The sequence below is a fragment of the Atractosteus spatula genome, chromosome 26, assembly GCF_055471065.1.
Source record: "Atractosteus spatula isolate fAtrSpa1 chromosome 26, fAtrSpa1.hap1, whole genome shotgun sequence".
In the NCBI taxonomy this organism is placed as follows: Eukaryota; Metazoa; Chordata; class Actinopteri; order Semionotiformes; family Lepisosteidae; genus Atractosteus; species Atractosteus spatula.
In genome coordinates, this window is record NC_142731.1 from 2,073,214 (window position 1) to 2,088,522 (window position 15,309).

The following is a 15,309-nucleotide window of genomic DNA, read 5'->3' on the forward strand; positions in this document are numbered from 1 at the left end:
GAAAATGAGTAGAGTTCTTTTTGGGCCTGTTAATCCATCCATTTTCCCCATTGCTTTGTCACTGGAGAGCCTGGAGCCTGTCCTAGCAACCAACAGGCACAAGGCAGGGTACACCCTGGACAGGACAGGGCACCTGCTCATGGCAGGTGGACACAGAGGGACGTGTCTTATTTCTAACTGAACACATTAAATCCACAGCAAAACATTCACATCTTCCAAGTAATGAAGAAACCTAGTTATGTTTCAGCTGAATTTTCTTCCAAGGGGGTATGAAAACTGTAGAAATGAAGGAAAAATTATGCAGTTTACAAAAAAAGTAGATTTTAATAAATTAACTTATGACAGCCTTACAACACATTTCTCATAAAATCGCTCTTTGTGGGAATCTCCGTAGGGCAGAAGTTAAGACAGTCATTTCCTATTATAGAATGCTGGGTAACTACAGACAATAAAAAAAAGACATTCTACTGGTGAGACAAAAAGACACTGACAAGCCCGTTGTACGAAAATGTTTAATTTGTTGTAAATAAACAGCTATCACAATTTATTAAAGCACACTGCTTCAGAGAAAGCAAAAGGAAAATCACAGAGATTTAAAGAGAGAAGAGGGATGTGCAGAAGGCAGAAGAGATGAGTGACAGAGACTACTGAGCCGTTTGAAACCCAGAGAGCAGATCCAGAAGAAAACTGGTCCAAAGTCAAAATCTAGGCCAAAAGGCATCATTTCCCATTCCAACATTATCCTGCAGTAATTAAAAAATGGAAACTTCCATCAGCCTGCAATGATAATGTCAGCTGTACTTTTCATTCTCTCTGCAGAATATTTGAGGAGATTAACTGTAAACCTTACATTTCAGTAAAGCAATCCAATAATTCACTCTAATATGCATTTAATTGGCTGCAGACCTGCCTGGTTGTGAAACACAAGCCTTTTGTAATGTCTATCATTATCCCTCAGTGCCAAATAGGAGTTAAACTTGCCACCCTGTTTTTGCCAAAGGTTTAAGACAGTCACCAGGCAGCAACCTGCATAAATTTCAATTTCAGTTTCCAGTGTGCTTTTCGTTCCCCCCCCATACATTTTACAGGATGGGATTGGGGAAAGTATAGTAACCTGGCGGTGTGTTCCTAGCTCTCAGCGATTCAATGAAGCTTAGGCACATCTCTTGCCGAGAACCCTCATCTTTATTCTGTCAAATGGCACAACCCTCTGTGCACAGCCTGGCAAGGGTCTCTTTTGCCACTGCAGGCTGGCAGTTACAGCTGCAAACCACAGAAAGTAAACAGTGCTTTCCTAAGTACGATATAATAGAGATAAGGTCTACACATGACAAAAAAGATTATATAGAAAAGAAATTAAAAAACAGGAAGAGAATGACCGCCTGAATATTGCTATCAAGACCTTGATAAGGATAGAAGATGCATTATATATTTTCCACTACAAACATGCTAAGGGGTTGAGATGGGTAACCTTTTCATATTGAGCACAAGGGAGGAAAGGGTAAAAACGTACAAAAACGCAGAGGAGCTCATGGTGTTAGCTCTGGACATGGCTCTGACGCTGGACTAGGGCAAAAAGCCACTTTAGGAATCTGCCAGAAAGCTAATGTCCCAGGCCCAGTTTCCACCCAGAACCAGGACCAAGGGAGGGCTTGCTTAAACCGATCACATTTCTCCATGGATCCGTCCACTTAACCCCACGAAAGAGAAGCCCCCCGGTCTAGCTCACAGCTTCAGTGTGCTTTCCAAACATGGTGCAAGCCCGCTTCCTGAAAGCTGTCCAGGACAGCACAGGAAGAGCAGAGAAGCTCTTGGGCTCCGGCTGTGACGAGCCCTTACTCCTGGGTCATTAACAGAGCCTCACTAAACAAAGGGAACCCCAACATGGCCTTGAGAGAAGAGGAAGGCATCTTCTCCTTATAAGCTTCTGCTTACAGAAATTGGGTCCAGGCTTAGAGACAGACTCATGCCATGGAGGAGCTGAACCTGGACCTCCTTGACCTGTGTGAGGACTAGATAACCGTTTCCTCTGTTATCTGGAAGAGATGCCTCTCAGTTTCTGAAGGCAAACCTCTTTTGTCTAAAATCCAACCTCATGCAACCACCTCATACACCATCACTTAGAAAGTCAGACAAGGATTTAGCTCGCTGCATTTCATTTCTTATAATTTAAACGTTTTCATTAACTATTTCTAAATTGGATTCTAAATAAAAATAACAAAATATTAAAAAAAGAGCCCACAGGCCTGGAAATACAGTTCCAAGTTTTCTGGGTAGCAGCTCTGAACAAAACTGCTTCTAAAAGGATTCCTTGCTTTGGATGCAATGCATTTAATGTTTGTGCGCTGACAAAGTTGTTTGCATACATCAAACTTAAGACAACTGATCACCAGGCTAATAAATTATGCCTCCCTTCCTGCTCCGACGTTTTTTCAGCTCATTATTTCAGTATAGATTTAAAAGCTCATTACACAAATCATTCATCATTAAAAATCATTCAGGGATTGACAAGTGGACACAGAAATGCAGATCAATTAAAAGGCGAGCTTATTGTTCAGCACCTTTCCTTTCAACTTAAAACAGTGCTCCAAAAGGTTCAGAAACACAGGAAAGAGACGCTCCTCTCATTGACACTGTCAACTCAACGCTTCCTCAACACCACTTCAGGGTGCAAAACCTATAAGAGGGCATCAAGAATTCAACAAAAATGCACACCATTACCATGGATTTGATTACAATAAAAAAGATTCAAACTTTCAAGGCTCAAATCCTTTGTGGTCACCAAGGAGAAAAGATGAGTCATATTCCTTCATAATCCTGTATGTTGTGAAAAATATTTTGGTTACAGGGAAGCACATTATCTATTCACTATACCTGCTTTCTAAAACATTGAGGAATTTCACACACAGCAGACAAAGGACTTTGATTCCAGGGGAATGGGAATTCCCTTACATGGCTCCTGGAACTAGGAGCAGATGGCGACTTAATGTTCTTTAATAATGTTTTAAATGCACCTCGTGATGTTCATCATGACAATGCTGGCTGGCACTGGCACAGACAGACATGATTCTAACCCAAAAGTGTACCTGTGTTGCATTTCTAGTCAGTTTTATGAATATTTTCTGTTAATCCATCAATCATCTGAAGCTAGAATGGACAATGCAATGTAACCTCTGCCCTTCTTCCATGGAGTGCTTGGGATTTTCTCAAAGGCTAGTATGACTCCTTCACTATTAAATGCTTTACAAAAGGGCTGGCTGGTCACCAGCCCTTTCAATCACCCATTTTAATACATGCAAAACACAAAACAAAGCTGGCATTAATTCAGTCTGTCCAGCTCCAGACCAGTAGGATACCGAAGTCAGCTCTCTGTCTGCATGTAGAATTTATCTGAGGTCCACAATAAATCGGAAGTCTAACCTTCCTGACCAATCAAGTTCTAAAATCATGATTGTGGCTTTAAATAAAGCAGGTCCAAGAAGACAGAGATGCTTTCAACTGACGGATTTAGGAATTCCTACTGGCAGGGACATTGAATGTTTGAATATGTCACTGTCCAGCTACAACTGACCTTTTCTTTAATGTGCTTGAAAAACACAGTCTTCATTACAGCCACAATTCTAGCCACAAAAACAAAATCTGCACATATAAAATCTTCAACAGACTTCTGTGGTTAAAAGCAACATCCTTCCCTGTGGTGGCTCCATGGAAGATCTACAAGCCCCCAAAACCCATACTGATACCTCATCTGGCCCACCTGAGCTATGCTTCCCATATTCTAAGGTCTAGAACCACCACTCCTCTCTTGCACACCACCTGGTCAAATGAGCAGATGCACTCAGAGGCAGCAGACAATGCACGGTTGGCTTGTGGAGTCTGAGTCAAACTTCAATCACATTCCTCACCCTTCTCGATCCAATTAAAAAACAGTAAAGCACAGACCGTGCCATTTCATCCTTCGCGCCCCTTGCTAGAACAATGAGATGGGACCAAACAATGATGCCAGACCTTGTAGACTACATGCCACGTCGTATTCCAGGTCTCCTGGCTGCTTACAAAACAGCAGCATATTTGTTGGGGGGGGGGGCTAATATTTTGGCCAGTGAGTGTGCAATGAGCTTTGTCAAACCATTGATTTCATCCTTGTTTTAAAAAAATAGGAATATGAGTCCCCAACAATGAAATGCAGTGATGGATTTTGCCACTTTTCTATTCTTCAGACCTCAAAGTCTTCTTCCTTGCCTTGACCCACTCCTCTCCACTCTCCTGCATCGCCAAACCCAGAGCGCTACCCCACACCCGCCTGCCCTGGCACCTCCGGGCAGGACTAGACCCTGAGGATCTCCAGGCAGTTGTTGTAGCAGATGGCGATCCAGTCAGGCTGGGTGGAGGCCCACTGCACATTGTTGATCTCTCCCTCGGCGGTGTAGGCCAAGATAGGGTCCTCAATGGCACGGGGCATCTGCTGTATGTCCCAGATCAGGGCCTGGTGGTCATCGGCTACAAAGACACCAAGATGTCAGCCACCTTCGCACAAAGCCAATGTAGGCATTAAGCAAAATCGTCTTCCGACGACTTTTCACAATAGTCTCTCCACATGCACAAGCTTCATCATTCAACTACACCCATTTCTTCCAGTTTGGTAAACTGTTGAAAAAAAGCTTGAACCTGGGATCTCTGAGCCTTAACTACTCTGGAGCTTCCCTCCTTTACCAGGTGGACCATTTAGGAGGCCCCAGAAAAATATTAGAAGTCTTATCTTCTATATATTTCTTGTAGACCACAACTCAACATCACAGTGAGAACCCTTCCTTGAGATAAATGTCTAACAATTCTAGAAAAATATGACTTAAAATCTTATCTTCCAAACATTTTGATCACAGACTCATTTATAAAATCACTTGAAGCAGATTCTCAGCAATTTACAAAAAATGGCTATATTAACTGTTGGGATCAATGAGATGCCAGGAACCAGCAAGCAAGATGAACGAACAGTCCTTTGGCACATCATTGACGTGTGTATGTTTGATGTAATTGAAAAGCGGGGATTTTATGCTTTAATAACCTATATTTATGCAAACTGGATTAAAAAAATGAAGCATGCCATTACAGATGTTTCACAAAGGAAGTATCCATACAAGCCCAGATTCCAGATGTTACCTGCAGTACAGATGTGGCAGGAAGAGTGAGGTGCCCAAGCTATGCCGTTGACACAGGCCCGGTGATTGTTTAACCTTGCGACCGGAGTGCAGGGCACACGCACGTCCAGAATCACCACCTGCAACGCAAACGCCAGTTTATAACCCAGCAGACAGCAGAGCCAATAAGGCAACAGATCATGCTACCAGCTGTTTCCCAGCAGCCCTCAGAGAGATTTCAATTAACAGCAAAAACCAGTGTCTCTATTTCTTGGCAAATGCTTCCAAGACCGTTACAATTTGAAATGACACAAGAGGCTCTTAAAATCAAAACAAAGGACCAGGTAATGAAGTGCTTTTATCTAAAAGTTAGGAGGACAAAAAAAAAAAAATCAAACTTAGGCACTATCGCAACACACGATTAAGAAGATTAACAGATGTAACTAACCGTAATGCCTTGGCTTTAGATTTATTAAAATAACACTACTGTTTCTTTTATTTCATCAATCACAAGCTTACAGTAATCAACTAAAATAAATCACTCTCCAGCTAGATCCATCACATTATCCTGGCTGTGCCGCCAACTTGAAAATTGCACTTAATGTTCAGGTCCATTTCTGCTCTTCTCCATCCAAGACAATGCTGGTGAGTCCAGCCTGAACTGCAAATAAGCTGAGAATGTTACATTCTCAGATGTGGTAACCCAACTGTAAACTCATCATTTACATCAAAAGAGGGACCTGACCCAAATATTCAACATTCTCTAACTGATCAAACCCAGCAGACTTCAGAATCGGCAGAGAACCACAACCTAGAGGAGACAAGTGAACACTACTTTTAAAAGAAGAGACCACTTCTTTACACAAAAGACTGTGGAATATGTTACCCAGACCTGTGGTTGAAGCCACATCCAGCTGTTTCTTGAAGAAAGCCAGGGTTTTTGTATCCATTAGTTACTATCAAACGAGCCAAAGTTGCCAAGTTTAAGGTGAGAGAGTAACTCTAACACTGACAATAGAGCAGAAAACAATAAAGATAATATATTTACAGTTACCATTAAAGTACTCTTCTCATTTTGTTTAAGTCAGTAAATGTTAAGTGAACCTGAAACCATGTTCTTAGTGACAAAAATGATTTCCCATATATTGACCTATTCTCTAAGTAAACCAAGGTCTCTTATACAAAGGTATCACAACAAGGTCATGTCAAAACTCCAGGGATCTGAAAATCAGATTTGAATAATTCCTGAAATCTCTTTAAACTAAATGAATATCTTTGTCATCAGTTTACGTATAATGCTTTAGAGTTGTTCACAGGATATACCATCCCTGTTCCTGAGGGTGCAGCAGGTTTTGTAAGTAGACTTTAAATCATGTTTTAGATTATGCCATTAAGACATTAAAATATTACTGGCTTAATTGGCCAGTTCCTCATTTTGGATGACCTATCTGAATTGCTGGACCAGGACTCTCCAAGATTCTAGATATTCTGGCTCAATGCCACAGCAGCTATGTTCTGATCTCCTTCGGGACACCTGACGGGCAGGTGTAAGGCGAGAACCCTGCGGCTACACTGCCCACCCCACTGGCACCAAGCCCCCGGCGAGAGTCACCTCCATGCCATCCATGGCCATGGTGGCCAGGTAGTTGGGGTCCTGCTTGTTCCAGCACAGCCGCAGCAGGGGGTGGTGCTGGGGGTCCTCGTAGATGATGGTGCTGTGCTCCAGGTGCCGCAGGTCAAACATGCGGACCGAGCCGTCCGCCCCCACGGAGGCGAACATGTCCCTGCCGCCCCCGGCCCGGCTGAAGGCGATGTCGTACACCTGCAGAAACACACAGGCCGCCCGCTCACTTCCTGTAGGGTGCGCAGTGCCTTCTCTTCCACATTAGGTCTCAATTAACTTCACAGATTCAATCAGCAGCTCAGCTGGACACAGTCTGTATTTTCTCAGAGTATCTGAAAGCTGCTGACATAAAAGTCCTGTTTGATTCAGGAACTGGATATAATTTATTTTCCTTCAGTCATTATTCCAGCTCTTCAGAGCTCACAGTCCATGTGCCCTCTGAAATGTGCACTGTTACATTATCCTTTCTCACACTGCAAACAGCTCAGGCAACAGAGGTAGGACATCAAACTGTTACTTCCAATACTGGGTCACAAGTTTCCCAGAATCTATCCAGGCAAGCAATGGGCAAACAGCCCGTTGGACACCTGGACACCCTACCAGCAAAGGGAGAGCTGCAGCCTGGCAAGACACAGAAACCACGGCCACTGCCAAACCTCAGTGAACCCCATCAGTCACTGCAGCTTAATAACACTGCTGGATGATTTACAATGTAAACTCAGGAAAAATGTTCAAATTCTTTTACGAGTCCCTCGCTCCAAACCCCCACCTCACCTCTTTATCATGGGCGATGAGCTGAGTCTTCACGTGTCCAGACACCAGGTTAACCCTGCCCAGCACCTGGCCCGTCTCCAGGCCCCAGATGGTGCAGGTGGTGTCGATGCTGGAGGTGCCTGCAGACAAACAGAGATGCTGAAATGGCAAATCAATACAGAGTGGGCGGACATGATGAAAGTCAACTTCAACATGGAATGACTGAAGGATGGAAAAAAAAGGAACCTTGGTATGCCTCTGCTCCAGTCACGCATTTTTCCCCTTCACTAATGAGAACTACAGCTTTTCCAAGACTTCTCTTTAAGCATGTTCCGGAGATGAACTGATTTCCAGTAACTGCACTTTAAAGAACAAGCGAAGTGGCAGATGGGCTCATAGGTTCCCTTGTGCCTGGGAGACACTTACGAAGATAAAAATAAATCTATTGTGTTCTGTGGCAAAGAGCTGTGCTATTGCTCTCATGGCATGGCCATGGTGGCATTTGGTATTGATGCATTACCTATTGTGGATCCAAAAAGTTGTCTAGTTCTGTCTGTTAGGTTACAGGACAATGGGGTTCACCTGTTTGTCAGGGGGGACTTGGGGTGGCCCACAGAGTATTCGCCCCGGCCTAGGTGGATGAACAGACATGGCTGTTTACTGTGTTGTGACTCAAACTCCTGCGCTTTTTGTGAACCGGTAAAGTTTGGCATTAGCTTAACTTTACATTTTGAAAGCTAGAACATGTAAACTCCACACAGACAGCACCCAAGATCTGGAATCGAACCAAGGGTCCCAGTGCTGTTAGGCAGAAATGCTAACCCTTTCTTGTGTTGTGAGTCTTCCCAAACACACATTGTCAGGCGAACAGCAAACATTAGACTTGTGGTTTCCAGTGCGTCTGGCTGACACAGCCAACACCAAGCAAGTCAAAGGGGGTGGCTTCTCTAACCTACCCAGCAGGTTGGGGTCCACTTCATTCCAGTCAAAAGAGGTCAGAGGGGCACAGAAGTCTGAGTTCTTGTTGTTGTTTAACAGGCATTCCAGGCGTGTTTCTGTATCACTGACCTGGGGTACAGAGGAAAAAAAGCACTTACTAAAAACACCAGTTGCAATGATAAACCAATGACTGCAAAGACAATGAAAACTGACAGAAAAAACCCCCAAAGTTTTCCTTAAAGAGGTGAAAATACACCTCTACAGAAATGCAAATGTAGTCAAACAGGACAGAGTCACATTCCAAAATGCTTTCCATAATTTATTTTATTAACACAAAAAAGCCAATTTTGAGGTTGCACATGGATTTTCATGACGGTACTGATCTCCTGTCCATGTACCACAGGAAAGGTTAGGAGTATTTTTTAAAAGGTAGGGATACCTTTCAATTATGTCCCGCAAATTAATTAAACCTCAAAACACCACACTCCTGCATTCTAGACCATAATGAATGACCTCATGAAATTCAGTTTGCTGAAGCAATTTAACACATAAAAACCCTAAATTTAAATTAAAGTTTGCCAATTGTAAATTAGCAGTCCCAGAGCTACACAGTTATTTCCTGCTCTGCTGCAGCTGAGACACACCATGAAGTTAGCTGTTTATTTGAGACTTGTGATTGGGTTAAGGTTACAATTTTACAGGGGCCCAAGTTTAAAATAAGAAGCATGCACACACACACGCCTTTCATGTAGTGTCTCCTTTAGTGACAACAACTCATCTGTTTTTAGAAACATTAACGAGCACGAGAAATTCTCTCCTCCTGCCCTATGGCTGCAGGCAGACAGCAGCAGTCCTGGCTTATGTGTGTCAGAAGCTGAGTGCTCAAAAGAACTCTTCCGCAAGACTGAAATCTTTCATGTCTATTGTGAGTTTCATCCCAAAGCAGTTTACACACAGAAGGAAACCAACTGCATTCACTACTATGGACAATATGTGGAAGCCCCACTACACAGCAGATCAAGTCAGAATCAAGGGGAAGCTTTAGAAAGGTCAGCATTACATGAGCCCAGAGTAGGGATGTACCTGAGTGTACATCCCTACTATAAGGAAACACGTCACAGGATCTTTGATGAACAAGCTGTTTCAACGGTGGTTTCAAGTCCCATCCTAATGGTGGCACTTCTTATTGGACTGGCCTGTAAAACAACTCCAGAACGATGAGCGCCACCTACTGGTCCACCAATGCCACTTGTGGCTGCAACACAGGTTTTCTCGGAGCACTTTCATCCCAGTACTGACCAGGCTTAATGCTGTTCAATTGTGGCAAGACATGGTAAGGCTGGTGCTGGATGATGGCATACAACGCAATGAGTCTAACCAATCAAGTATTTTTTTTTAATGAGCCCCAGGCAGAGAACAGCTGTTATAAGCACTGGCTACTTTAACTGAACAGGTTGCTGAGGCACAAGCAATATTAAAGGGACATCTCATATTAAACCTTTCTTTTCCTTTTAAAGTCTCTGCAATCAACACATTTCTCAATCCTGTGTCCTGCTTACTTTCCATTAAATAAAAAGAGATCCGTTTCTTCCAACCCAGGGAGACAACCCCTCAATACCTCAAGTATCTCAATATCTACTTTTATTAAAAGCTTAAGGTAAGATAAGGTGATCACATATGAACAGCTGCCTTTCTTTAATTTGAAATTTATTTTTCATTAGCTTTTAATGTAAATTACACATAATGCAGAAACTGTACAGATATGGTATAAAAAGAGTCCACCTGCAACAGAGATTCAGGGGATTGATTCGATTCAGGGATTCGCAATCCGAAAAGGAAAATGGCACATTTATCCAAAGCAGCTACTCCGACCTCAGAAATGAAATGCTGACTAGAAGCCCCAATGGGAAGTCAAGTGTTTGAAACATAAAGCCTGTCTTCTCTCAGAGCAGAGGGCATGTGGCTCAAGGTTCGAGCGCGACACGTGCGCTCCTATGAGGAGTAAGGCGACTCACTCTCCAGATGCGCAGGTAGTCCCCGCTGGTGGCGAGCAGGTCTGGGTAGACTCCCTTGGTGTCGGGGATCCACATGATCTTGGTGGTGGGGTACGGGTGGTCAAAGGTGTTCCTGCAAATGAACTCCGAGCTCTCCTCTTCCAATCCTACCAGTTGCACCTGAAAAAATGTTTACATTTTTTTTATTTTCTCGGAATCACTAACTGTATTTCTTCTCATACCCACCTGTTTTGGAACCACCGATTCATAATTGCGACACAACTCTGCTGGGAGAGACACAGATGACAAGCATGGCATGCCCTGCCAACCACATTCTGTCAGACCATCTGCCCGATCCCACTGTGCAAACAGCGAGACAGACGTCGGATGGAGGACTGATGCAGTGCCCGCTGATAAAGCTACAAGCTGTATGGTATTGAGAGGAAACCCAGACAGCACCTGATGGGGAACTTCTTTAGCAGATACCGAGATACCTAACGATCTAAACGATCATGTAGACACACAAGAAATGCCTTTCCAATAAAAGCACAATGTATTGTCGTAGCACAGAACCCATTAGGACACACCCAGATATTTTTTTAAGAATGGAGGCATCGTCACTCTTACAGCTAAGGCTTAAGGCCCGAGTCCAAGATAAACCTTATCTTGGGAGCTTCAGAATACTGAAGAGGTACAAGTTAAAAAAAAACATTAAAGAAATAGATAAGACTCATGATGTATAGCAATTTGAAACATTTTCTGTTAGACTCTCAATAATTGTAAATAAATAAATCTAGCATTTCATTTTTTTGAACTCAGCATCAATTCTCCTTTTATCAAGCACCCACCACTCCATTTGGATTTGCCAATTGTTTTGTTTTTTTAAGAAAAGACTCTACTCCTGCACTTAAGAACGAGACCTGGAGAGCACGCTGAAGAGCTCCTCCGATATGCCCACAGCGACTGACGAGACAGGGTGCCAACGGGAAGAGCAGCGCCTTCCATCTGGCCTGGGAGTGTGCGCCAGGCCTCGGTGAGAAAGCCCAGCCCTGCCAATGGTTGCACCAACACTTGGACAATCCTTAGTGAGGCATGTGATCGAGCTTGCACGATACTGCTCTAGTCACTTGCAAGCTCCTAATCTCTCCTATCCTATGGCAATATGTTTTTGCACAGACATGTTTTTAAACTTAAGACTTTATTCAAAACTGAATACTAAACACTCGTAATGTGTTAGTCAATGTAAGCAAAAACTGAAGTATGTAAATTGTGTAAGTATCGAGACCCTTGAACTCAATGTGGTAGTTACACATTTAACAGCAATCACAGAAACGAGTCTTGATGGTATGTCTTTGCACACGTGCTTGGCAAATTTGCTCAGATTTGCATATGGTAATTTATTCCCCTCTAGGACCTCATCAGTCCTGACAAGCTTTACAGCCCCTGCTGATGAAGCAGAACTATAGCATAATGCTGCCGCCACCACCACGCCTGACATCAGGGATGATGCTGACTGAGCGACACTGCTGGGTTGGCAGAAAATGTAATACTTCACATTTAGACCAAACCCTGTGTGGGATCTCACAAGTGTTTCACCCTCCAAGTTCATACAGGCCTCTCTTCGGAGTGACCAGGATACGGCTGACCCATGGCCGTTTTCTCCCACGTCAGCTTCTGAACTCTTTTTTAAATGTTGCTGTTGGCCTCCCAGTGGCGTCCCTGACCAGTTTCATCCTTGATTTGTCCGCTAAGTTTAGAGGGATCTCTAAAGGCTGACTGATCCAGGCAGCGATTTAAAGCCCAACAAACTCTTCACTTTCTACAGCTTTATCCCCAGTAGCTCTGAGAGCTCCTAGGGCTTTATGATTGAATCATTGCTTGGATCTGACTGCCCAACTGAGGAACCCTAAAGAGACAGGTATGTCTATTGTGAAGCCACATGAACCACTATTATTGCATAATTAGATTAAAACAGACTAAGAGGGCCTCCACTCAAACACAGACCCCGGTTCAGACTTCACAGTTACTGGTATGTGCCTCACGAGACAGTGTGCCAGTCTGGTACAAACATACAGTATCTGCGCAAGTCCACATTTTTATTGCGAACATTTTCATATTTTTAACCCTCACACCCGAAGAAGGCTCCACAGCCGAAACATTGTGTTTCCTTTCTTCACGTTTCAGCGGGGAATAAACCTTTTACTTGTTCCTTTGCAGCCCACGCCTGCTGACGCAGCTCCCTACTTGAACCACAGTTTTAAAAACCGTTTTAAATTTCAGGGCTCTGCTAGGTGCAGTGATGAAAAGTGGTTTGGGGTGGAAAGCCACCTGCATGCATTCCAATCAAGAGAGCAACTTGTTAGTCCAATTAAGGCTTCAGTGGGGTAATTAAGGGTGTCTGGAATGACAGCCAGGTGTGCACTCCCCCAGGACCAGGACCCCTTGAGTTAAGGTGGTGGGTGATGCATCAGCTAAGGACACTATCAATATACTAGTTACTTCCTGCTAATGATAAACTGTGTAATGTTAAAAAAGTCCAAAATTCAGGAAGCATTTCAAATAGGTACCCGTACGTTTGTTGGACTTTGCACCTGAGAAGTTACTCATCAATGCTTGTATGGCAACAACAGGACATGTGTTGAGTTGTGATCAAGAAGCCCAGCGATCTGGGTCAAGAAGAGGTAATCTCACCCCTGGTCTCTCTGAAGGAGGGCTTTCCAAACGTTTTCATAACTACAGTTCACCGTGTGCAGACAAACCAATATATTTCAAAGGCAGGTGCCCTGGGCTACTAAATCAGACTACAGAGCTCTCCAGCTGTTGTGCAGCTTGCTTTGTAAATGATGGTTCCCGGAAACATTTTACAACTGCACAGATATTCAAGCAATCAACTACACCCCCCTCCCAATAAAATAAAATAAATTAAGAATAAATATGCAATGACATCCTACCCGCGAAAACCTTTCAACAAAATAAAAAGGCTAGTATGCAGGATTCAAAGATCTAAGCCTACAGACTCTTGTACACGCTGGGGGGTTTCCGCACAAACTTTCATGTCTCGGCATTCACCACGCAACTGAGTTACAGAGCAAGCAGTCGTGTCCCGGCCCGTGTGGGAGCGCAGTGGTGGGACTTACATGTCAGTGGACAGCAGTAGCCTCTGACCTGCAGATTTATCGGTCCTATTTCACACTGTAAATCCAGATCGCTTAGACGGCGTTTGCCAAACACCGGCTTTCCGCAGAACACTAGCGAGGCGCTCATATTAGATCACAGGGGGGAGCCCAGTTTACTTGATGACACGAGTTTATACAAAAGTAGCCCGGGCTGGCGTCATCATGCTCACCCGTGCCGCACTCGCACTTTCACAGCTGATCGGTTTCCTTTTTTAGCACCGCTTTCGGGAATCGGGACCCTCTCAAACGCGTGCGGGAAAGACCCGGTCTAGCCGAGGAGAGCCTCTCAGCCGAACCCGGGTCCGTCCACCTCCCGGGGGAGGAAGCAGGGGCGCCGGGCTCACCTTGTTGTTGTACTCCTCCACGAAGCTGCCCAGGGCCAGGCGGAAGCGCTTGTCGGGACGGACGCTCCAGTTCATGGCGTAAACCGTCCATGGCGCTTCGTATTTATAGATCTCCTTCCTTTTGCCGTGGAGGGACATGGTGCAGGGGGGCAACCGCGCCGTCGAGACGACCCGAAGTCGGAAGGGGGGGGCGGCGGCGGGGTGGGCTGAGTGAGGAGGAGGAGGAGGAGGAGAGAATTCAGCGAGAAAGTCGCCCCAGTCGAGCGGCGTGCGCGTCCCCCTCCGAGCGGCGCAGACAAAGAGCTGAGCGGCTAGCTGGCCGAGCCCGGCAGGACGCGCTCCTTGCGGGCTTTTAGGACGTTTCGGTGTGACAATCCAGCCTCGCCGTCAATTCACAGCAGTGCCCCGGTTTGACCCGCCGGGCTGGACGTCTCCCCCCCCCCCCCGTCCTCCCAACCCCAGAAGCACCAGGCACCCCTCGCCCCCGTCTCCGCTCCGCCGCCACACTGTCTCCCCGACTCCCAGCGGCTCCTTCCTGCGCCCAGACGGATCGGAACACGCTGATCTCGGCTTCGGGAATCACCGAACACCCTCTTTGTCGGTACGACGTGCTACTATAAATCCAGAAGCGGCGCATCCGAGGCGACAACAACAACAAAAAAAAAAAACCCACACAAGACCAAGCGCTACACTCGCTGGGTAAGCCAGACTCCCCCCAAAAAATCTGTCGCGACACCCTATGGGCCAGAGAGGATGTCGCTCAAAGCGGGGCGGGGGCTAAACCGCGGCCAGGTGCGCTCTTTCATTGGCCGAAGGAAGCGTCAGTCGAAATAGGGGCGGTCGTTTAGCTCGCGAGGTAAGATCTGAATGGCTCGGCGGCATTGGGCATGTTCGGAAGGCGGGATTAAGGGAATTGAGGAGGAGTGTCATTGGATTGACGCAGCGTCAGTCAGAGTGAAGTGGGCGGACAGGTACGAAAGAGCTGTGCTGGGAAGACGGTCAATCAGTCAGGAGAAATGTGCCAGTTTCTCCGAGAGCGTGGCTGGGCGTCATGTCTGCAAGCACGATTTTAACACTGTAGCGCAAGTACTGGAGAAAACCACATCTACTCCCATGCATGATTAAGCGAAACAGCTTCTTAGATTTATTTTCCTCGGGATATTTAGTATCTTAACGAGGCCTGTTGGAAACAACAGTTACAAACGAGATGAGATCATTCAGCACATACAGTATACATTAGTTACTAATTGATCCTCGGGTATCAACCAGCTGTTTCTTGAAGGACCCCTGGGATATCATCTTCAGAACACAGCTGGGTAGCGTCTCCCAAGCCGCAGGACC

At 45.1% G+C, this 15,309-nt stretch overlaps 1 protein-coding gene across 1 annotated transcript; it reads right to left on the minus strand.

The window, feature by feature from the left end:
• Nucleotides 1-498: 498 nt before the first annotated feature.
• On the minus strand, nucleotides 499-14,710 carry dcaf7 (ddb1 and cul4 associated factor 7). Its single transcript, XM_088906117.1, has 7 exons — nucleotides 13,969-14,710; nucleotides 10,470-10,628; nucleotides 8,472-8,583; nucleotides 7,537-7,655; nucleotides 6,751-6,960; nucleotides 5,161-5,278; nucleotides 499-4,500 (listed from the first exon to the last, which is right to left on the minus strand). The coding sequence occupies exons 1-7, from the start codon at nucleotides 14,104-14,106 to the stop codon at nucleotides 4,328-4,330; spliced, it is 1,029 nt and encodes a 342-aa protein (XP_088762243.1). The 5' UTR covers nucleotides 14,107-14,710; the 3' UTR covers nucleotides 499-4,327.
• Nucleotides 14,711-15,309: the final 599 nt, after the last annotated feature.